Source organism: Anomalospiza imberbis, chromosome 6, assembly GCF_031753505.1.
Source record: "Anomalospiza imberbis isolate Cuckoo-Finch-1a 21T00152 chromosome 6, ASM3175350v1, whole genome shotgun sequence".
Classification (NCBI taxonomy): domain Eukaryota; kingdom Metazoa; phylum Chordata; class Aves; order Passeriformes; family Viduidae; genus Anomalospiza; species Anomalospiza imberbis.
In genome coordinates, this window is record NC_089686.1 from 27,064,440 (window position 1) to 27,088,693 (window position 24,254).

At 35.3% G+C, this 24,254-nt stretch overlaps 1 protein-coding gene across 1 annotated transcript in view; it reads left to right on the top strand.

Annotated features, from left to right (window-relative positions):
- The window catches only part of HEATR5A (HEAT repeat containing 5A), a 64,391-nt gene that overhangs the window by 27,550 nt on the left and 12,587 nt on the right, over positions 1–24,254 (top strand). The window contains exons 14-28 of the mRNA XM_068192976.1: positions 378–477; positions 1,149–1,258; positions 5,011–5,174; positions 5,292–5,467; positions 6,815–6,920; positions 9,151–9,341; positions 9,774–9,933; positions 11,029–11,218; positions 11,787–11,956; positions 16,972–17,110; positions 17,951–18,130; positions 18,951–19,190; positions 19,895–20,076; positions 21,799–21,867; positions 22,294–22,473. Coding sequence (XP_068049077.1) covers positions 378–477; positions 1,149–1,258; positions 5,011–5,174; positions 5,292–5,467; positions 6,815–6,920; positions 9,151–9,341; positions 9,774–9,933; positions 11,029–11,218; positions 11,787–11,956; positions 16,972–17,110; positions 17,951–18,130; positions 18,951–19,190; positions 19,895–20,076; positions 21,799–21,867; positions 22,294–22,473 — 2,357 coding nt within the window. The remainder of the gene's footprint in view (positions 1–377; positions 478–1,148; positions 1,259–5,010; positions 5,175–5,291; positions 5,468–6,814; positions 6,921–9,150; positions 9,342–9,773; positions 9,934–11,028; positions 11,219–11,786; positions 11,957–16,971; positions 17,111–17,950; positions 18,131–18,950; positions 19,191–19,894; positions 20,077–21,798; positions 21,868–22,293; positions 22,474–24,254) is intronic.

Consider the following 24,254-nt stretch of genomic DNA (forward strand, 5'->3'; position numbering starts at 1 on the left):
TAATTTATATACATATTAATTGGCTCCTAGAGTACAGTAACTGAATTAAATTTTAATGGAAGACTGGTAAAGTAAGCAGTAGGTCACTTGATCATTGTCCTATTTTCTTTTTGTTATTATTATGGAATTACCATGAAATTGATTTACATAGCATCATTTAGTTCATAACAAAATGCAAAAAATAATTGCATCTATGTATGCAATTAAAAGTCAGGATATGATTGTCCAAGCTGAGATACTGAAACAGTGCATCTAACTTTTTTCATTTCTACTTTTTTCATTATTAGTAATGTAGTAATGTAATTACTTTGCTAACGTGATTTTTTTTCTTCAACATACCTCACACTAAGTAAATTGAAATCCAATTCCTTTTCTAGCTATTAAAAGCTTTGTTTCCCACTGTGCTGGTCTTCTTACGGATGAAGTTGTTCAGAGACTTCTTCCTCCTCTCCCAAGTGCTGTTGATTTATTGACACAGTAAGTGTGTGTATAAAACTGTTATTTGAAAAGCTAGAGCAATCTGTATTTGATTAGTGCACTTTCTAAAGAACTTTCTTTCCAAGGGACAAAAATTAGTGTTTAAGATTCCATGTTGAGAAAAATCGAAGGAAGACTTTCTTGCAAGGGTTTTTTAAGTTAGTTTTTATATACCGCTCTTTAACAAAACATACACATTTCTATTTATATACCATTATTTTTTATTAAATAAGAAACAAGAATATGCTTTGAAAAACGTATTTTGGACAAGGATATTTTTTGTATTTAATTTCAGATCTAAGCTGGAAAGGGTTTTATTAAACTTTTGCCTTTTGAATATAGAACAATTTAATGCATTTGGGTTCTAAGCTCTAACTTAGAGGAATATATCCACAAAAGTTTGTTGTGATAAATATGAGTACAATCAAAGGAAACGGAAATCTTGCTTATTTTTCTAGTATTAAATGAAAATAAATGGAAATGGACAACAGTCATTCTGTCAGAACATGTGAAATAAATTGGTTTCCTTTTACTGTTCTTTGTGCAAATCAAAATGTACTTCTAATATGTATAGATTTTAGAAGCATTCAGTAGTGTGGTACAAATGAAACTGGGGTGTTACATAAAACTTAAAGTCCCTCCTATCTATTATGTGCTTTTTATATTTTAAGGCTTTCTTCAATATACAAATCATATGGAAATTCCTTAAAAACACCATCAACGGTTTACAGAGAGAAACTTTATGAATTACTAGCAGTATTGCCCCCAAAGGCCTATGAAGGTACGTATTTCCACACAAGGAGAAATCCATTAAGAATACTTTGGGCTCATTTTAAAGTTTTTGTCCAACACGTATTCAGCCAGCAAAAGTTAGTTCTGCCTTTTCTAAAAAACAAACTTTATTTTCTCTATTTAAGTTTGATGAATTGTAGCAAAGTCACTGTGGTTTTGAAAACCTAGTGTTCATGATCTTTTTTCCCGTCTAATACCAATACAGACCTCTATTACAAATAGATACTTTTGCTCTATTTTTGGTTGATACTTGAAGTTAGACAATGTTTCAATTTCAAACTAGTTAAAAAATTTCTTTTATGCCTGTTTTTCTTTTCCATTAAATCCTAATTCCCAAAGGTGTAGTTTTAGCTTAAACTAACTGGATACAGACCACTGAAATAATTCAAATTAATTGATTTAACTAAGTATATATTACAGAGATATTAATCTGATCCTGTGCAGATTGTGGATTAAAGTTTGTATTTAAATACAAATACAATTTAAATACAATACAAATCTGGCGATGGACTTCATTTATATAGGAGAACATAACAAAAAGAATCTAGGTCTCTGATCGATTAACTATGCACTGTAGGTGGATGGGTCTAACTTTCAGCTAAAATATTTAATATCTTTGTTGTCTTTAAATCGTTTGTTGTACAGTAGTTTATGGACTGCAGCAAGGAGCCATAGTGTTTTTTTCAGCTGTAAAGAGGAGCACAGGATATTCTTCAGGACAGAGACAATATGGAGCAACCATGCTCTGAATTAGCTGTGTCCTCTGTATTTTGAAGGGAATCCTTACTCAAATAATCTGCTCCATCTAGTGGTAACTGCTAAGGGAATTGGGACAAATCCCTGACCTGTGCCTTAAAGCTGCTGTCACGTTAGAAGTATGTATATAATGAAGCATAGTGTATCATACTCATTTGTGACTGAAAATTGCACCTCCACCCCTAAGAGCAAGTTATTCCTTCCGTTCTTTTATTACAGGAGTGGCATGTTACAGAATACAAATACTTGAGTATGGCTGGGTTTGGCAGGTTGTTGGTGTGTTTGAGATCTTTGTGTATGTTCTAACTTCATTGAAAATACACAGTGTTTTACACTGTGACCTACAAAATTTACCTCTTGTGACAGAGCAGCCTAGCTGAGGATGCTGCATTCTACTACAATAAATAAAGAAAAAGCTTGAGAAGTTTGTTATAAATAAGTGGGCATCCTGCTGAAATCTTTGAAAATAGACATAGAATCAAAACAGTCATTTGACAGGTGTAGACTCAGAGGTGTCCACTCAGGTGTAATAACAGCAATATGAGAGTAGAGAAGGAATGGAAATGCATACATTATCAGAACTTACTTTTATATATCTTAACATACAGGTATGCATCATTTTAAAATGCAGTGAAAAGTTTCTAAGGTAAAATTTGAAAAAAATACCATTCTTTCTATTTTATTTCCAGTATGATAGCTTCATGTAGAAACTGTATGTGTTTGCAAATTCTGGGAATTTTAAAAAGAAATTGTTTCTCCAAACAATATCAATATTGAACTCATGATGGGTTTTTCAATGTCTACATTTAGTCATTATAAATAGGAACAATATTAAGAGTACTCTTGTGTTGCACAGCAGGGCTCATTTTACATGGCTCAGAGTGACACACTGATTGAGAAGCTTTCACCAGTTCATGGTTTTATTTCTTTTGCATTTGTTTTCTTCAGTCCATGTAGCCAGATGATAGAAATCTGTAAGTTGTTTCTTTTTGAGAAAATTGGTGATGGAAACATTTACCAGGAGTTGTAACTCAAGACTTTAGTATTTGCAAATAATGTACAAAACTTATTTTCTGTAGTACAAGATGAACAAAACAAAATAGCCAGGAAAATAAATAGTTGGAAACAGACTATTCATATACCCGAGCTTCTTTGTCAATGCATGCCTTTAGATTTCTGCGGAGGCCTGAGATACTGTGATTTGTTCAGGCTCTGCTTGGTCCTTTCCTACTCACTTTCTGCCTCTTTCAATGTTTCTTTTACTGCTTTCTGTCATCATTAAAAATCATATCTGCTCAAACAGCAGAATTTTACAAAGTTTTGTCATGAGTGTGCATGAATCATAATTTATTTTTTGCATTATTTCAGCAGTGGCAGATATGAGAAGAACATATTAGGTAAACTTGAACATTGGTGAAATACATTTAACATATTTCAGTTTCTGTCTTCCATTGTGTATGAATGGATAAGACTTGTAATTTATCTGATCCAAAGTATGAACTTGTTAAGTTGAGGAGAGCTGGTTCTAAGCTGACAAATCATATTTGTGATCATTTTCATCTGTCATTAATTTTGGATTATAATGTGCTCATGTTTTCAAGGCTGAACATTTATTTCTTGTGAATTAATATAATAAGTTTTATATAGTCCAGATTGAAAATTTCACAAAAATCATTTCAGTGGCTTGAATTCTATTAGATTTCTTGATGTTTTCTGTTGTCTGAAATTAATGTTTTGTCAGACAATTCATTAGGGTTCTTTTCATTCTTCAGCTTTTTGTGCTTGTTATGTTCCACAGTTTAAACCATAACATTGAATACAGGCATTCATTGCTCTGTCTTAATAGGTTTGATGGGTAGGGGAGAGAAAGTCAGCTTCTCAGAATAGGTTCTGTTTCCAGGGAGAGTTAAGTAGCTGGTTGCAGCTACCAACTCTAAGTATGCTACTAACTCTGCTTGTGCTCATGAGGTGCTGCAAACTTTCTGTCCCACTTTTTTAAACTTCCATGTGTCGAAAAATTATAAGCAACGTCAGTGCAAACATGTAATTTTGTGATCAACTAACAACAAAATTGAATGCAAGGAATTGGATATGTGGTGTTAAGCACCTATCTCTCCGCCCTCCCCACTTCTTAGTGGTGATAATTCTGAATTCATGGGGACTTCACTTTTCCATCTTAATGCTCTGGAGGTAAATGCTTACATAATATTTGTATAAAGATCAAGTACTTTTTAAAGATCGATTCTGCAGTGTTTTTCAACACAATTACAAACCAGTCCTTTCTCATCACATGTGATTCAGCACTTAAAATGTTCTCTCACTACAAAGACTATTTTAATGACCTATAGAGTCTGACTCAAAATGCCCAGTGTTGTTGCTTTTGTATTATGTACAATCTTGTCAGAAGTATTATGTGCAACAATATATGGAAGTTTTAACTGCAGTGAAATTTATCATAACCTACAATGACGCCTACAGTAAACCTACAATAAATGCCTGCTTTGGTTTTTGCATGCAAACTCCTAAAATGGGGGACTGCATTCATCAGCTTTTGCTTATTTATAAAACCTATGGATGTTTTAAAATACTTCTGCTTGCCAAGTTCAAGTATTCCTTTGTGATTATGTAATACATTCCACAGCATTAATTTTCAGGAAATAGAAGAAAATATGGCTGTATTATTACTTTATTTGTAAATGTAACTAATTTGCTGGCTTAACGGTTGTATGGCGTTATGCCTTCTCTAAAGAAAAAGGTCTCTGTTTTTCTGCTTCTAGATTGCTGTAGGTGCCTAGCTTGCTTATTTCAGGTACTGCTCTGTGGCTTCCCCTTTAACAGAGGGGAAGTCATCTCTAATTAACTATTTGAAGACTAAAGAGAAAGGTTACATGGATGTTACTATTTCAGTATACATATATTGCTCCCAAAGTTTCTTGTGGCAAATAACTAACCAATAGTTTTGAATATTTTTTCTTTAATTTAAAGGCGACTTCAGTGCTGTTCTGAAAGAGTTAGTGACTGACTTGACTGTCACAGATAGCCAGATTGATGCTTCTGCATTCTTGCTTCCATCCCTTTGTCATGAGAACGATCTCCTTTTACTCGGTCCCTTACTGCAGGAGACTGACCATCGATTTATTGAAGAACAGGTACTTTTTGTTCTATTATAAAGGTATTACTGTATTTTCATACAGTTGTAATTATTTAGGTCACTATTTATTTAGACTTCATCAAAAATATGGCTATCTCTCTTTTTCTTTTTACAGCTCCTTTTAGGTAACAGCATAGCTGGTGGCAGCCTGGAGTATGACCCTTACTCAATTTATGAGAAATTTGCAAAAGGGGATTCAGTACCTAAACCACTACCTCCTGCATTATCTGTTACCAGTGCAGCAAGTCGACTATTTGGAGTTATGTTTTCCCACATAACAGAATCTCACAGGTAAAGTAGTAACTAACTTCTGGGGAATTTAGGAGATGTTGTAAGATGGTCACAGTGTTTGACACTGAAGGCAGAAGAAAACAGTTCTGAAAAGATATTGAATTGCTGAAGTGGAGTCTGTAAACTATCTGAATAGCAACAGACCACCAAATTATTGGACTTTTCTCATTAAAGTTACTGACAACAAAAACACACATCCAAAAAGATGTTATTGTCATAGCAGATGTGTGGACCCAGAAAAATAATGGGGTGTTTTGATAGCCAGATCAAAATGGAAGCTATTTTGAGAGATATTACACAATTTTTGTGGTGCTTAATACATAATGCATTCTTTATAAAAAGTGGATAGGGAGAAACCAGTGCATGTCTCAACACAGTTCTGTAAAGGTACAAGAATGCTTGAAAGAGATCAAGAACTTCTCTTGGGTTTTTGTCTGTGTAATTTCTCACTGCATATATGGCATTTTGGTTTGTTTCACATTTATAAGCACACTGGTTGCCAAAGCATAAAATTCATGAAGATTTTTGCATGCACTTGCTTCTTCTGTGTGGTAATATTTTTGAATGCAGCTTTAGAGCAGATGAATTTCTTTAAAATTAAATAGCTTTATGTTTTCAAAGCCTGCTGTAGTTAGACCTCGATAGTTAGATCATGACCATTATAGCTGGTGATCGTTTTATAGTTTCCTGTGTGGGATGAATGTTTAGTCTTAATGAGTCCTGAGTCTTCATGTCTTCACAACCTTGAATGCTTGGAGTTTAGTGTAGGTTCCAGGCAGCTGTTTGTATATGAGAATACCTGCTAATGAAATTGCCAAATTATTTATTTGTTCTTCTGACCTGTCTTTACTTCTTTATTCTGTCTTCATTGACTGCTTTTATTGTGGATTTTTTTTCCCTGTCACCAGCTTGCTGGTTGGTTTTCTTCACTTGTTTCTCAAGACACAAATTAATTGCTACAGATAAATACATTTTGATTTCTTCTTTTTCCTTTGCCTCCTCCTTTCTCAATTGTAAGTTAAAATGCATTATTCCCATACATAGTTCCTTTTAATAATGTCTGTTCAATGTTACTTAGATATAAGTGATTATCTGTGAATACATTTAAGGAGACAAAAATAAAAAGTTCATGCTCATATATGGAAGTTAATATTTTAATATGGAATACACAGGGTTTTTTTTGTAGTAGACAAGGGATGTCAGATGAAGGAAAATGCTCAAGACTTGATTTATTCCGCCTCTGGTTTTTTAGGTAGATTTTGTTGCAGGGTTTTAAAATAAAATAAAAAAGCTTGATTCATTTCATTAATTTTCAATTATGTGGTTTCTTTTCTGTTTTTGTTTAAGGCTCCAGGTGTTAGAACAGTTGTTGAATTCCATAAAGCAAACAAAAGGATCTCGACAGCAAATAGTGCAACTACATGTTTTGTCAGCCTTTTCTACTTCCTTAAAGGTAAATCTGCTCACTCTCTCTCCCCTTTGCTTTTCTTTCTCTTTCTGTTACTAAACCTTAGCATCTCTTTGTTCAAATAGACCAATTGCTGTGGTTTAAACCTAGCCATGCAGCCGCTCGCTTACTCCCCCCACAGTCGGATGTGGGATAGAATTGCAAGAGTAAAAGCAAGAAAATTCCTGTGTTGAGATAAAGACAGTTTAATAGGGAAAGCAAGTCTAAACAAGAAATTCATTTCCTACTTCCCATTAGCTGGCAGGTGTTCAGCTGTTTCCAGGAAAGCAGGGCTCTATCATGCCTAACAGTCATTTCACAAGTCAAAAAAAATCACCCCAAACATTCCCTTGTCTCCTCCCAGCTTTATATGCTGATCATGATTCCATGTTAAAGGAAGAGCTGCTGCTGGAGCATTCTCACACTGTTCAAGGAGTCGCACACAGACCACCCGAGACTTGAGCTACTGGGACAGGAGCCCCTTTGCAGCCACCAGCCCCAGAGAGCAGACAAGTGTCCCCTTTGTCTCTTCATTGTTACATACAGTCATTCTATGGTGTTCTGCCTCCTTCTTCCAGTTTGACTCTGGATTTCCTGTAGCAGGGTGTCAGGCATCAAATCTATAAAAGCAAGTTAATTAATAGAGTTAAACAGCAGCAGGTCAGCTCAAGCTGGGTGCCTCTGGAGAGGTACTCACGACAAAAAGTCCCTAGGCAATTACACCCTTATGATTTATGCATCTACCCTTCATATGCTCTTTACATGCCTTGCACGTGTCTCTGGGCCCAGTGGTGATTTTTGGTAAGGGGTCTTCTAATATGTTATTGGGTTCTTTCCCTCTGTCTGTGCAGGTAGTTCTTGAGGAATTGCAGCTTCTGCTGTCCTGATCTTCTGATTTCCATTTCTGATGCATCTGCTCTCTGGCAGAGCACGGAAAACTAAAAAAGCCCTAGATTTAGGATAACCACTGCCTAGCAGCAATCAAAACATCAGTGTGTTATCAATGTTCTTGTGCTAAAGACAAAACATAGCATTGTACCAGCTGCTAGGAAAATTACTCAGAAAATGAACTTCATTCCAGACAAAAACATCTCTAGATATATGTTCAGAGCTATCGGCCTAAGGCTTTACCTAAACCAGCTGCTCATGCTGAGCCTGTAAAGCTGGGCAAACAGTATCCTCAATCACTGAATATTTTACCTCCATGTAACTCATTCTGCTTAAAACTTACTTATGCTAGACAACTATCTCTTGACTGCCATATGGTATGGAATCTCCCTCTGGTCCATTGTGGCCAGCTATCCCAGCTGTGTTTCCTCCCAGTTCCTTGTGCACCCCCACTCTGCTCACTGGTGGGGTGGCACAACAACCAGAAAAGGCCTTGGCTCTGCGTAAGCATTGCTGAGCAATAACAAAACATCTCAGTATTGTCAACCCTGTGTTGAGCACAAATCCAAAACATGGCACCGTGCTTGCTACTGTGAAGAAAATTAATTCTACCCCAGTCCAAACCAGCACAGTACACAGAAGTGTTTGTTTTGATTAACAATCAAGGTGATCAGTGCTATTTTCTATAGTAATACATTGTTTTGTAATATCATAGCTTTCTTGAGTGCAAATTAATCACTGTTTAATTTTTCTCCTTTTTTAATATTAGTTTTAGGGAAACCTGTTCAAGTAAACTCTAGTGTACTAGCATCCGTACTAGTCATTTAAATAAGAGTGATATGGAAAAAATCTGTTTGTATAATTTCTGTCTTTTCCACTGCCTTTTGTATTTCTTCCAGGGTAAATAAAAATGTAACAATTGGTAAAATAAAGTAATCTCATAATTATCTGCTATTTGTTCATTTTTCCCTAATGCTTTATTTGTATTTTCCTCTGTTCATGTGCAGTTTTCATTCTTGTCTTCTTAGGCAAATGTTTGTGACTGAGATCTTTTTGTGTTTTCTTCTTGATATTATTTCCTGAATTTTATGCTAATATGTTGGTTTATCTGGTTCTACTGCAATCTGTCCAGTATTTCCTAAAATCATAATGTTGATGATGTTGTGCTGTGATGTACAGTAATGTAGTGTTAAGACGTCTAACTCTCATAACAGCAAATTGAAAGAGATTAATTCCTCAGACAAAGGGGAAGAAAATCAAAATCCTTCTGCAGCTTTTGTGTTTTTTTCATGACTGACAGAAAAGCACACTCTGATTACTGTCTAACATACTTGATGTCTATTTTTAGCACTTGGCTAACTGCAAGGGAAGTTTAGGTTCAGAAGAAGTTAGAAGATCTGCCCTGATGTTGGTAATGGGTGCCTTGGAAAGCAATAATCCCCTTCTAAGATGTGCTGCTGCAGAGTGTTTGGCCAGGTTAGCACAGGTGGTTTCTGACAGTGCCTTCACTGCTGGATTAGCGCAAGTCAGTTTCGACAAGTAAGTTTGCAATAAGCATGAAAAGATACTGCTTGACTTTATAAAAATGTTTGAGAAATCTACCTGACACCTATTAGGACAATTTTCAAAAGCTGGTTTCCTTCATGAATTTGATGTCACTTCAGAAATTAACTGGAAAAAGCAGTGCTTGAGTTCTGCATGTATTTCTTAGTGTAAGACTAACCAAGCAAGCATGTAGACTTTCAAATTAATTAAATTGGCTGCTATCTAGCAACATCAATTAATTGTATCTAAAATATTTTTAGTGCTTTCTTCAGATAAGAGACAATGTATGAACTTAGAATTTTGGGAATATAATAGTGTCTAATACATTTTTTTGCTGATTATGTACCAGAAATTTCATTTGTAGATGTGCTTAGTACATAGTAAGAATCTTAGTGATTAAACTAACAGCTTTCTTTCAATTAATAGGCTAAAATCTGCTAGGGATGTGGTATCAAGAACAGGTCATTCTTTGGCTCTGGGATGTCTGTACAGGTACCTAGGAGGAATAAGTTCTACTCAGCACCTGAATGCATGTGTTGGAATCCTTTATACTTTGTCTCAGGACAGTACTTCTCCTGATGTACAGGTACTTGTTACTTACATAAAAATGATATGTTATAAATTAACTGATTTATATTCTGGAGTTTAAGGTTCTTTTTCTTATAAGGATAAGATGCTTCGCAATCTTGTAGGCGTAGCTCACAGGTAATGGCTGGAGCAGCAAAGGCAGTGTAGAAGACTGCCTCTGCTCAAAGTCGACCTTCAACAACTTCTATAGCAAGAACTGTAATGAGATGTGGGAGGTTCCTGTTTAATTATCTGTGAAACTGATAAGGCTCACTTCAAAAACAGTATCTGATGTTTTTGTTTATCTGATGTTTCACATTCATCTATATCTTGACTTTGAGTACGTAGTACCTAGGGTTTTCTGTTTATGAGGGGACTTCTTTTGTGTCAGTTTTTGTCTCTTTTACAGTGTTAATCTCGCAGCATATTTTGTTGAAGGGTCATATAGTAAATTAAAGGGATTTGTAGCCTGAATGCTGTACAACTTGGTGGATATGCATCATTGAGTAAGACAAGAAATTTTGAAGACTAATTAATGTTATTTCTCTGTGGCTAAAACTGTTATCTATGAGAATAGCTTTAAGAGACATTGAGTGTCTTTAATGTATTTGTCTAAATATCAGTTAAAGAATTTTTAAAGCTTTCCCACAGTATCTTTGCACAAAGAGAAACTGGTGAAGCAGAAGCAGGTGTGGCTATTGGTGCAAAGTAACTAACTACAATAGGTCATCTCAGAAACTAGTATTTTTTCACAATTTTGTTATTGCAAAGGAACTGTAAGAAATTTTTAAAATAATAGAATATAATAAAGGAACAATAATCACTGTCAAACTAATTTGCTCTTACATTCAATTTTTTTTGTTTATTAACAATGAAACATTTCAAATGATTGTTTCATTGCACAACATACAGTTCCTTGTAAAATATTGAAAATGGCTTACACAACATCAGATTGATAAAGTTTCTTTGTATAACCTCTCTATTTGTTCCTTTGGAACCTAAAAGTGCAACTTCTATTATGTTTCATCACTGAATTTCACTTTTAACTATGAAATTTTAAAAGGTCTTATGTATATCATATAGAGATTACATTACTGCTTCTCTTATTTTGCAGGCATGGGCACTACACTCTCTGTCAATAGTAGTAGATCTGGCTGGGCCCTTGTATCATGTGCATGTGGAACCTACCTTATCTCTTGTTCTCATGTTGTTGCTGAGTGTGCCTCCGGCTTACGCTGAAGTTCATCAAAGCCTTGGTCGCTGTTTGAATACGCTCATTACCACTCTGGGCCCTGAGCTGCAAGGTATATAACATACAAATGTGTCAACTTTGTTTGCTGTAGCAACCAAACTGGTAAACACTGAATGTGTGTGATTGCAAATGTAACAAATAAGCAGATCTAAGTTTCTTTGTGTAGCTGTAAGACAGTATTTCATAGGCCATTCTTTGTGTAATCAAGATGACATGACTGCTAGTTTTCCAAAAATAGGTTCTCTTGACATCATTTCCTTTGTTTGAGCTGGTTCTCTGAGCCTTGCCTTGGGCTGAAATTTCTTACATGAATTTTACATTTTATATTTCTTACATTCTTACATCTTATAATTCTAGCATGAGAACAGAAGGTGTTCGTATTTCAAGAGTTAGGAGTTAGTTATGATGGAGACATTTAAAATTTGCATTTAAATCACTAGACAGCAATGTGATCACTACTCATGGGTATCAAAGTAAAGTATAGCACAGATACAAGGATCATCGTTTAGGAGGATGAACATTATGGCTGGCTTGGGAAAAAGACAGGTTATCATGTTTATTAAAAAGAAGTATGTGTTTTAAAAACAAACAAAAAATAACCTTCTTTATTCTCAATATAGGCAGCAGTACAGCAGTGTCAGCCTTAAGAACTTCTTGCCTTTTGGGCTGTGCAGTGATGCAGGATAATCCTGACTGCCTTGTTCAAGCTCAAGCCATCTCTTGCCTTCAGCAGCTTCACATGTTTGCTCCTCGACATGTCAACTTGTCTAACCTTGTAAGCTGCCTCTGTGTGAGTATGTTTTTATTAGTTTATATCTATGTATTTTAAAATTTGTTCATATTTTTCACAAACACTTAAAAAATGTAGATGTTTCTTTAAGCAGAGAAACTGATCATTGTGTAGGCGTGAGGTGTTTCATGTTCTCCTACAGGCAAGTATTCTATATATCTTCATTTTTTTCCTCAGTTTCTTTTTCTCCTTTACAAGATTCTATAGAAATCTTGGCCTTCTGAACTGCTTGCAAGTACATTCTGCTGTTCTTAGTAAGGCTAGTTGTCTGGCAGGATATACCATTCATTACAACTTTTTGCTGGATTTGTACCAGCTGGTTTATGTTGGCCAGATTTTTCCCTTTGCTGCTTTTTATGCCTTGCTTGAAGGATTGATTTTAAAAATTGTGTGTACTAATGACTGGGAATTGTTTTGTTTCATTTTGTTTTTTCATGATGCTGAAAATTTGCAGATTTCTCTGTTTTGTAATTTCTGTAGCAGTCAGTATAAAAATTTCTAACACATAAGTTATAGTCAAATCAGGTCTTTGGAAGAAATAAACAAAACTTTTCCAGCCCTATTTGACAAGAGGTTTATTGCAGTTTATTTGTTGGGTGGGGTTTGTTTTGTTTTCACCCAGTATCTCTCTGTATTTGAATAGCCGCTCTTCTGAAGTACTTAGTTCTATTAAAGAAAAAAAAAATCATTTTCTGGTAGCTATTAGCCTTGGTGGATTTGGGGGCTAGCTGGGGGATGAGGGGGTTGGTTGGAGGTTTTTTAGGGGTTTGTTTTGTTTTGTTTTAATACCATTTTCTCTCACTGTCAATCAGAGAGAAACAAAAGCCCACAGACAGTGAAGTGTGGTTTTTGTTTTAATGTGGATTTTGTTTTAATCTCAACTATTTCAATGCAGTTCTTATTCACATCTTCCATTGGGTAACACTTGTGTATCAATACTAACCATAGATTTAGATTTTTATGTTTATTCTAAACATATAGGTTTCGATTCCTTATATTTTCTGTATTTAGTTTGACTAGAAACATGATAGTGGGAGCTAGGAAAAACTGAAGGAGGTTTTTCTGCCCCATACTGTGATACACATGAATATGCTAGTTGCAGAAGAGCTGGAGCTCATCTGAAGTGTTGTTTTAATATATACTAACAATTATTTTCTGTTTGTTGGGTAAAACATAGTTTTTCTTACATTCATAAAATCACAACAAACCATGTCAGTCAGTCTCTTGCTTGGAGGGTGTGGTAGCTTTTGGGAGCATTTGTAAGTCCATGTACAGTCTGCTTCAATCTCTCTATTAATATCAAATACCTACTAATATAGAGGATATCGTGACAAAGTTGTCTTGTCTATATAGTAGTACTGATTTTTATTGTTCTTACAAGTTGTCTCAAAGTACTTCATACAGCCGTTTATGAACTTCATAATACTAAAATAGTCAATTAAGAAGCAGTGGTCATGGCTTGAGTGTGTTCCCCTCTATCCCAGAAATGACTGTAGGCTTCCTGGGAAAGGAGTCCACCGAAGTCAGTGGCCTCACATGGGTGACCTTTTCTTCATGAACTTGTACAACTAAGGCCAATGTTGCTGGCACTGACAATTCAGTAACGTCAGTATGTCTCTGAAGAGTGTCATAAACAAGGTTTTTTGAGTGTGTGCTTTGCAGGTCTGTGAGAAGATAATTGCACAAGAAGAATTCTGCATTTGTAAAACTCCATATCCATTCCATACCCACTAAAACACCATCTCATTAGGGAAGCAGAAAAAGTTATTGGATCTGAAATCTGCACTTCACTGTGCTGTTTACTTGCAAGGTGGCACTGATCTAGTTATTCTTCATGAGTTAAAATGTCTGCAATTTGGAGAACAAGGTGTGACAGTCCTCCTTTGCATAGCATTTTGAAGTCTTAAGGAGAAGTAGCGTGCAAAAGCTAGGCCCTAGACCTTGTGGATATTCACCATTCCATTCTTTATTTAGGAAAGAAAAACAGGAGAGGCAAAGAATCTGCAGTCAGATGAGTGATCTTTTCCCCCTCCATCCATAGAAACATGAATTTTCACTTAAAAAATCTTGAAAACTAATATGCAAAAAAAATTTTTTTACTCTTTTTAGTAGCATTTGAACCAACACCCCTCTCCACCCTCTTTGCCCAAGGATTCTGTTAAATGTCTGTGCTTTTGAACTTGCCTTTTCATAGTCCTCATTCACCTGCCATCCCCCCCACTTCCTCTTCACTTTGTCTTTTACGTCCCTCCACTCTCTCATAACCCTCTCTGTCCTCTCTCTTCTCCCTCTTGATTTCTTTTTTCCATCATTAGGCATGCTAACACAATTTCTAGTGCAGGCAGCTGCAAGCTGCCTCTTCCATCTGTCTTCCAGGCCCCTACAGCATGATATGGCTCAGGTCTCTAGTGTATTTAAACAGTTCAGGTTGTAACTGTGGTAGCACTAGTAAAACATGACTTAGGCAATGGGCACACTGCCTCACTGGTTCATGTTCTGTTGGGTTTTTGTTTTGGTTTGGTTTATATTGTGTACATGTGCTTGCCAATATCCATCTTCCCTTCAGCTTCTGAGACTGTTCCCTGCTTGTCAGTTGGATCTTTCACGGGGCCTCTAACAATAATGCATACTTGTCCTGCTATTTGAATTCTTGGCTCCAGCAGAATACAGATTTACAGATGTAGTCTGTACAGAATACAGCAGAATATGCTTTTCATCATGTCTAAAATTAGTTCTAAAACTAATTTAGGTGAGCACAGACTTCTAAAGAGCTTATCTGTGTAAGCTTATGGTGTAATATTCCTCAACACAGTGAATGCCAGTTTTGAGCTCTAACATATTAACATAGGATCAAAATTGAAACACAATAAGTATGCAATGTTAATAACTATGCTGTGGTGTTGTCTTGGTACTGTTTAAGTATTAATTTTAGTGGCAGTTGGATTAGAATTTAAGTGTGTTCAACATGAAAAATAAGAAAAATTAACTAAGCAAATTAGGCTTTTGGTATGTTTGAGATAAGAATCTGAATTTTATTATATGCTGAGCTTTCATGTTATAGTCTCCATGTGTGGTTGATATCACTGTGATATCTATTTTGGTTTTGTCATGACTGGTTGTCATTTGTTTTTGTGCAGGAAATCTTGTTGGATAATTCTGTGTTGGTAGGTCCCTGTGCCTTGTTAATCCTAAACCTTTGCAGTTTGCAGTGTTGTTTTTATTTCATCTTTTATCTTTCTTTTTAACCATTTTAATGCAATTTCTTTTAGCATGTCAAGTGATATTTTATTGTCATCCTAACCAGAGCCTTCCTAACTTTCTGCAGATGGCAGGAATACTTTTCATTTATGTGCTTAGTGAGGGATAATTTTGTTTTTAATGTGTTAAGTATAGAAATGGAACTGTTTGTATACTTAAGTTTTAATGTGATGCTTGCATTTTATATCTGTCATTTAGTCCTATCTCCTGCTTAGAATGTGGGAGAATGAGAGAAATGAAAAATGTGCATCTTGTGTTATTTTGGTAGCCTCAATTGGGCCCTCTGTTTTTTCCATGTTAAAAGTGAGCATGGAATTTATGCATGTCCAACTTGAAGTAGAATGTTTATCCTGCTTGCATAAATGTTGCATTAAAAGTCTCACTTATTTCTGAAGTTGCAGTTAAAATGCCTTGCAGACATACCTATTGAGTCAGGTTCCTTTCCTCATAGAAGAATTACGCAGAGAGCATATCTTTTTGTGTATAATTATGTAATTTTGAGTATTGTAGATTCATATGCATGCATAGAAATTCTGAGGATAAAGCTTAGTTTTGTTAATCTAACAAAGCTAAAATTCTGTATTGCTTATTCTTTTTGTCCTTAGGTTGCTTTCTTTAAGCATATGTTAGCTAATATGTATTAGTCATTTCGACTAACATATATTGGCCTGTTGCTGACAAATGAGGAGCACAGCCTAATGCAAGGTTTTCCTGCAGCACACACTCAGCTCTGTCTATTTTCAGGATGGTAACAGCTAAGGGTGCACAACTGCTTAGTTGTAGAGAACAAATTTTTTTATGATAACTTCAGCTTAATTTAGAAGAGGATGCATAAGTATTGGTATAGCCATCTTGCCTGACCATACAGCTAGGTTATCATATCTTTAGGATTCCCTTCAGGATTGTCTTAAAATTGAAAGAAGCAAATAAAAATCAGAAAGCTCCATTCTAACAAAAAACCCTTGACACTATGACTTGGGGTTTTTTAAGTGTTTTTCCTTGTTCCAGTAATAGTGAATCTATTATCATGTATTTTTCAGTAAAATAACCCACACACTGGCCTGTTGGTATTAAAATATGATGTTGCTATGAACTTTTTTGCTAGAGACTGCTCAGGAGAGCTGACCTGTCTCAGTGTCATACATTCACCAGTAATTCTCACCCTTTCTCTCAACTTCTCTAAAACATAATTTAATGTAAACTGAGTATATAAATTTTTTTTTCTCAATGAAACTGCAGCAGTGTTCTCTTCCCCTTTATGAACTTCCTTTCATGCATGTAGTTCTATTTTACTAAGGCCTGATTGACTCTCTCACCCTTGGTTTCACTGGCATTTCTCTGGTTACATCTGATGATGACTTGTTCTGAATTTCAAGCCCATTGTATGCATATACCCAGTAGTCAGAGTTAGTTACCATGATTCACCTGGCATTGAAGTTAATGGCAGTTTTTGTACAATATTGGTAGAGAGGTAGATTCAGCACCAAACCAATATTGTAGGTTGCCTTTGGAGAGAAAATGCTAAAAGTACTGATGTGTTTTGTAAAATTGATTACAGGACTTGCAAAACTTTTCATTTGGGGGTTAAAAAAAAAAAAAAGCTGAGCAAAAAGAGCATCAATTACATGTTTACTGACTTAACAGATCTGCCATAGCTGCAAGTGTTAAGAAAATACCAGCCTTACTGAGGTATTGCCACAGAGGTATTGTCACAGTGGTTTGTTAGCCATCTTGCTGTATCTTCTTGCATGTTTCAGATGAATCTCTGTAGCTCATACTTATTACTGAGACGTGCAGTGGTAGCTTGCTTGCGTCAGCTTGTGCAAAGAGAAGCTGCTGAAGTATCAGAATATGCTGTTGCACTAGTGAAAGAGAGCAAAGAAGATTTTACTCCAGGTAATGTATTGAAATTTTGAGATCAAAGAGCTTGGGATATTGACAGTGAATTTTAAACACACTTTGCTAAGAGTGTTAAAACTTTGCTACACTCTTGAAATCTTAAACTCAAAAAATTTTCTGCCTCAGTTGTCTGTATAGTACCAAATTATGGTAAATGAGGAAATGCAAGGGGAGTTCCAGGGAAATCTAAGCTACAAGTAGCTGTTGTATTAACCTTTTGCTAAAAGGACTGAGAGTGATCACCAGTTCATCCTCATGTGCCTTTTTGTGAGTGAGTGGTGTTAAAAATTTATTTAACTTCAGCTTTCAATTCAAGCTCATTTGGAAGTTTTCAGAAGAAATAGACTATAGGCATTTTAAAAATCTGCTGATATTTAAAATTTGTAATATTGGTCAAATAAAAGTTGGTCATATTAATTTAACAAATTATTTCCATGTGTTTGGTATCGTGCTTTTTTGGAGAATAGTTTTAACTTGCATTTCAAGTTAAAACATTGTTTTAGAATTACCTTATGAAGTAAGGTAAGTGAAATAATTTTTTCAGGAGCTAGATGCTGTGGTGATGGTAATGCTGTGAAATTCAGCATAGGATTCTTATTTTCAATGGGGTAACTATTCCTGTTGTTACTATGTTTCTGTAAAAGCTCAACATTTGTTTTTTGTTCATAGGTTAGCTGCAGTGTTAAAGTGAAAAATAAAATGGTTTCAAAAATATTTCAGGGCTAGTAATTACTTTTTCGCAAGATACCCTGTATGCAACCTTCAGTGGTGTTTCTGTTGTCATTAATGCAGTTTTGTGATGTACAGTACTCAGCTCACAGACTTTGTTCTTAGCAGATGTGAACATCAGAGAAATAGGCCTGGAGGGGGCATTGCTGGGCTTGCTGGACAAAGAATTGGATCCAAGATTGTGCCAAGATATCAAAGAGACTCTGACTCATATGCTCACTTCAATGGCAGTTGAGAAGCTCTCCTTTTGGCTGAAGCTTTGTAAAGATGTTCTTGCTGCCTCTGCTGGTAAGTCTTAATACACTGTAGTTGAGAACACAATCAAAATGAGGCCTGTAGCAGTACACTGTGTCACTGAGGGAAAACATTAAAGTTTCTTGAATGTTTGCCATTTCTGAAATGCATAATCGTTACTCATATTGCAAGATTGGATCCTTTAATTTAGTTCCTTCAGAGGAATATGCCTTTCTCTCTTCTGATTGCCCTCTCCCCATTGAACAAGTTCTTCTAGGCATCGTAGGATGCATTGCATGTTGATTTAATTCTTGATCTTAATTCATTTCCATAGCAGAAATGGAAATCCAGAACAGGTTTGAACTTGTGAATCCTGTGCAATTACCTGCAAGAAAAGAATTCTGACCAGTTCTTCTATTAGAGATAGAACTGATGTAGGCCTATTATATCATCATGGAACTCTTGAGCACACAAAGTCAATTACTGTGCAGAATATTGGTGGGGGTGAAGAAAATTCTTTTAACCTGCAGTGCAGGAGGAAAACTTCTTGCATTTAGATTTTTTGATTTGGGACAGTACTAGCTTCTAATGCATCTCACTTATTTTAATAGGGTTTTTTTTTTCTTTTGCTTCTTTCACTGCAGTTCTTAATTTACTTTTGTGGTATTGATCTTGTCTTCCAGCAAGTAATATCAACCAAATGTTGACAGTTTCATTATATTTGAATTATAGCATTTACTTTAAGATAGCAAGATTGAAGGGAGTCACCAGGAATTTGAGTTTATAGACTTCAAAGAGATTTCTTTCTGTAGGTTTCAGTTATAGTAAGAAAGAACATTAAGTTTGTTTTTTTCCTTCTGTGTCCTAAATACAGATTTCAATACAGTAGCATCAATAGATACCACTCAAGAAGAGGAAACTGCCAAAGGGGATGATGTATCTGTATTAACGTCTGATAGTGATGATGGGTTCCATCCTTTCCGAAATCCACGATGGTCCACCAGAGTTTTTGCTGCAGAGTGTGTTTGTAAAATTATAAGCCAGTGTGAAAATGCAGGCAGTGCACATTTTGATATAACTTTGGCTCAAGAAAGGAAACAACGTGATTCAAGAGGTATGTGTTAAGGACTGGAAGAATTTCATAGAATGCAAAGTATGCTTAAAATAAGTATTAGCTCTTTGCACCTTAATGAAATTCATCATAAATTGGTTGTTTGTAATCAATAAAACTGCTAATTGCTCTGATTGGAAGCCTGTATAAGGTGTAGAGAAATTTTTATTTGCTAAAAGAATGGCATCTTACTGCAGAATTTACACTTAGTTTCCTGGTTATAGTACCATGGTGCATGCGTAGGAAGGCTTTGTTTCTGTATAAGCACTGGCAGTCACAAGTGATAGCTGGCACCAGCCTACAATATCACAGTTTGGTGTCTTGGAGTACGACTTAAAAAAATGACACTTTTTTTCTTTCCATAATTTGCATAATCAGCTGTAGAAATATAGTGCCATTTTTTAGTACCTCTCTGTGTTTATCTGGAGGTGTTTTCCTCAACACTTTTTAGAAGGTCTCATACATGAAGATATTTATATTTCTTCTCAGTACTTTACATTTAAATGGAAAGTAGACTAGATCAGCTAACATAAGGTAGCCAAGTAAAATTGATCTATGTGTAAGCTGCCTGAAGTGAATCCTTGATACGTATTAAGGTAAAATGTAAAATATGCATTTTGAAAACGTTTGTAACAGTCTTATAAAACACATTATGTCTGAATTTAAATTTCATAAAACTACTTGCTTTTTTTAATTTCTGTTTTCAGATGACTTTTTGGTATTGCATTTAGCTGACTTGGTCCGTATGGCTTTTATGGCTGCCACAGATCACAGTGATCAACTTCGTCTTTCTGGGCTTCACATGTTGCAAATTATTGTTCGGAAGTTTGCAGCTGTTCCAGAACCAGAGTTTCCAGGTCATGTAATCCTGGAGCAATATCAAGCCAATGTAAGCACCATTGACCATAACTTAGAAAAGTTTAGAGTTACAGTCAACTACTTAAAGGAAATTTGCATTTGCAGTGTTTGGGTACAGAGCTGGATTTCAGTTACTTTGTTACTGAAGTATTGTTAATTTGTTCAGGCTTCCTTAGGAATCATCTTTTCAGTTGGCATATAGTTTTTTAGCTCCAAAGTTTTTGAAGTTTCAGCATTTTTCCCTCTTGAATACAACAAAACCAAAACAGACCATTGGTGGAGTTTGTTTGGAAAGCATTGGTTTCAGAGTGTAAAAGCATTGGAAGAAGTATTAGGAGTAACTATAATTTTAAACTCTGCTTAGAAATAAGTAGCTTTTGCACAGCAGCTATCACATTTAGAGATCTTGGCCAATAAAAAAGCTAGAGAAGCGTGGATTGTACTCATAAGGTCCATTTCACTTAAGTCTTGGTTTAGATTTAGAGAAAAAATGTCCTAGTCATTTAGCATTCCATAGCACACTCGTGTTAAATAAGATAGATGCTGTGTTAAGCCTCATATAACTTCAGTTTCTAGCAGGCACTGAATAGATCAGATCACTTTCTCTCACAGAATTGGAGAGACACTGAAGAAATCCTGACCTACCTTGATCTTGTTTTTGCCATTATAATTCTTTTTTTGGCACGCCTTTGTGGGAAGGAACTGCCTTGGTCTAGTCTAAAGCTATCCAGGGGGAAAAGTAGACCCTCTGTCCTTGCTGTCCAAAACCATCAAGCAGGTCACAAGTAAAGCTAATAATTTTCCTTTTAATCTTTTGTACCTTTAAAATGTTTCTGCTAATACTGTGCACAGATCTCATCAGCTCTTTCATTTAAGTTTAAGAGATGTGAAACTGTTAAGTCAACTCTGCATTGTCTGATATTTTTTCCCTTAAAAATATCATAATAATCCAGAAAAAGCTGGATATAAATTTTCTGAACTTAAGTAATGATTTCCCAACATCTTGTTTGGAAGTTCCATAAATGAAGTCTCAGCTTTGAAGGGTCTTAATAAATTGTCATTAATTGCCATTAAAACCAAATCCTTTTCACTTACTTTGCAAACATTTTTTGCTCTTTGGGATGAAAGTGTAGTACATCAAACTTATATATGAGTTTTCTAATAAATGCTAAAGCAGCTGGGGAATATCTTATTAGCCTTTAGTGAAATGGTTTCCAACTTTGGAAACTTTGGAGTGAGAGTAGGTAAAACCTCTGCAGCCCAGTAACTTTGTGCTGGTGTATTCTTTATTAGGTAAATGGGGTTTGTGCTCTCCCCTTTTTTTACTTTCCAAAGTTGAACAGCTTCAGTTGGTTGTTTACTTCAATCTGTATTTTTTCTGAGTAAGGAAGTATCACTAATTAGGTGTCTTGCAAGTCTTTCATGGTTCAGAACATTGCTTTTTCTTTTGTGGGCTCCTCATCAGGTCAAGCATTCAGGAAGGAAGATACTACTGTTTCTGTTTTAGACTGCACAAAAAATAAGAGTCAACCCTGAAGACCCCCTCAAAGAGAAAGATGTCTTCAGTGTAGGCAAAACAAGAAAAATATGACTGAAATTGTTTCTCTGCTCTTTGATCTCACTGAAACAGTCTGTGAAAAATGACAAAGGAACTTAACTTTATAAAGGAAAACTGTAACAAAGTCTGATTATGAAAAGTAAGTCTTGAGTCAATTGTTCACTATGTATTAAATGTTGTATAACTTCTCTTTAGGTTGGAGCAGCACTTAGGCCTGCCTTTGCTCCCGAAACTCCTCCTGATGTCACAGCAAAAGCATGTCAGGCAAGTGTTGAAAGTCAGAAGTCTCTTAGGTAATAGACCCTCTGATTTTTTTTTTTTTTTTGCTTGATATGCAACACAAGGAAAAGGAAATAAATCCTCTAACTTTAAATCTTCATTCACAAAAAGTAATGTCACCTATTGTACCTCTGTATTGTGACAACTCAAGGATTTTTGTCACTTTAAAGTCTTTTGAGAAATTTTGTTGCAGTTGATATTTTGGCTGTTTTTTGGTGACACCCCACTAATGTTTTGGTTTTCACTACTAGAGTGTACTAAACTGGGATGTCATTCAACATTTGTTATTGTCTGATAGTAACTGTATCTTGGTAGAAATTAAATCTCACTCTCATAATTTTACAGATGGAGAAAAGAGTATCCAGTGGTGTTTTTCTCTTGTTCCTCATTGTTTCTGTTTCACAACACTAGGTTTGCAGTGCCTGGATAGCAAGTGGTGTAGTAAGTGATCTTAATGACCTTCGAAGGGTTCACCAGTTACTTGTGTCCTCTTTGCTCAAAGTGCAGGCTGGAAAAGAAGCACAAAATGAACAATATAATGAAAGCACCTCAACTATGGAAATACTAGCTGTCCTTAAGGCTTGGGCTGAGGTTAGTACAACAACTCTGCAGTGTTAGTCTTGATATCAGGTAGGTGAGTTAGAATCTTTCAGACAGATTTTTCAGGAATTTCTACCATGCTTCTTTAAATAGGAGGTGCTGACTCTTTGCTTTGCTGTGCTACCTCTGAAAGTACATGAACTTTGTAAACTTGACAAAAGCAACTGGCTTTATTATAATATAATAAGAATAATATTATAAGAATAATGTATCATACTTAAAAATACAGATTCCTTAATATATGTGAATAGTTCAACATTGATTTGAAATTGTATGTTATAAATGGTTGATGGTTGATAATTGTATGTAAGAAATGGTTTGGTGATGGTCCACTCAAAGTACTATTTTAAATAGGTCTAATTTTTCTCATTGCCTATTGGCATTTCATATCTTTGAAATATATCTTTTAAATTAATATTGTCAGTTCAGTACTGCTTAGGTTAAAATAAAGTCAGGTCATGTGAATGCTTGTTTTAATATGTGTAAATGCAAGGTTAAATATTTAAAAGTCAAAAATGTGAACCATGTATACTACTTCCAAAAGATGTGTATTAGAATGTAGTGATAATGGCCTTGGATGCTGATGGTTGATAACTAGCTAAAGATGAACATGTTATGAAGGTGGATGATATTTCAGTGTATAACCAGGAAGACACTTTGGAGGAGAAAGTAGGCAATAGGTAGTTTTTAAGTAAACATTTGTAGAAAAATATACCAATGTTTCATGTGCATATTTGAGAACACATATTGACAAAATAGCAAAGCCCTTGGAGACAAGCTAGCAGGTGGGAATGAAAATCTTGAAAACATTGAGAAATTTAAATAGATTTAAATTTATTTAAATAGATTGGTCTATTTAATCTATTCAGGAAAAGATAAAGTACCATGATAAATTTAAATTCATTACATGAAGAAAAAGTTTTTGATAGCATGCAACAGCCTTTCACTGGTCAGGAGCCAGGACAAAATTCAGACTAGATGTGAGACTCAACTGTCAGAAGTGAAGATCTGTAGTTTGTTCTAGCCTATTAATAAGATCACTAGAATTTTTCAAAGGAAACTATAGTTTCCTATAAGCTTTTTTGACTTGCAATTTACAAATATTTCACTTAAGCCCTAGGCAGTTCCTTCTTCGTTAGAATCTTAGCTATTTCTTGTTCACAGAAATTGAAGGAATTCCCCCATTATGTTGCTGCAGGGAGGTGTGAGACAAGGGCTTGGTGTGTGTTTAGTTGCTTGTCTGGGACAACCCACTACAGCCAGCAAACATGAAAAAGATGCAGAAATCATAATTGCAGGGGACTAGTATTCAACAAAGCTGACTTGAGATTCATTGAATCTAAATGTGTCCTTTATAGTTGAGAAGAGCTTCCCTCCAGGGGCATTTTGGAGAAACTACAGAGAGCTGTTTGTCTGAAACTTTTTCAGTTCTATCTTTTTGATAATCAGAGAGGTATCTAGGGAAATTAACACTGAAATTAATCTATAGATGGTAACACCCAAAGTTTGCAAAGTATGCAAGATTATACTCTTCATTCTTTACTGCTAACATGAAGTGACAGATAATTTTGAGAAGTCAGTTTCAAGTGTCATGTAGCATTTCATTTAAAAAAATATTTAGGAATGGGTTAACTGTTGTTTCCAAACCATTATTATAGGTATATTATTTGATAGTTCTTCAGTCTTGTAGCTATAACAAGGTTTGATGGTTGGAAGCAGAAACTGGACAAACATTATATTAATTTTTAAGAGCAGAATACTTAATTGCAGGT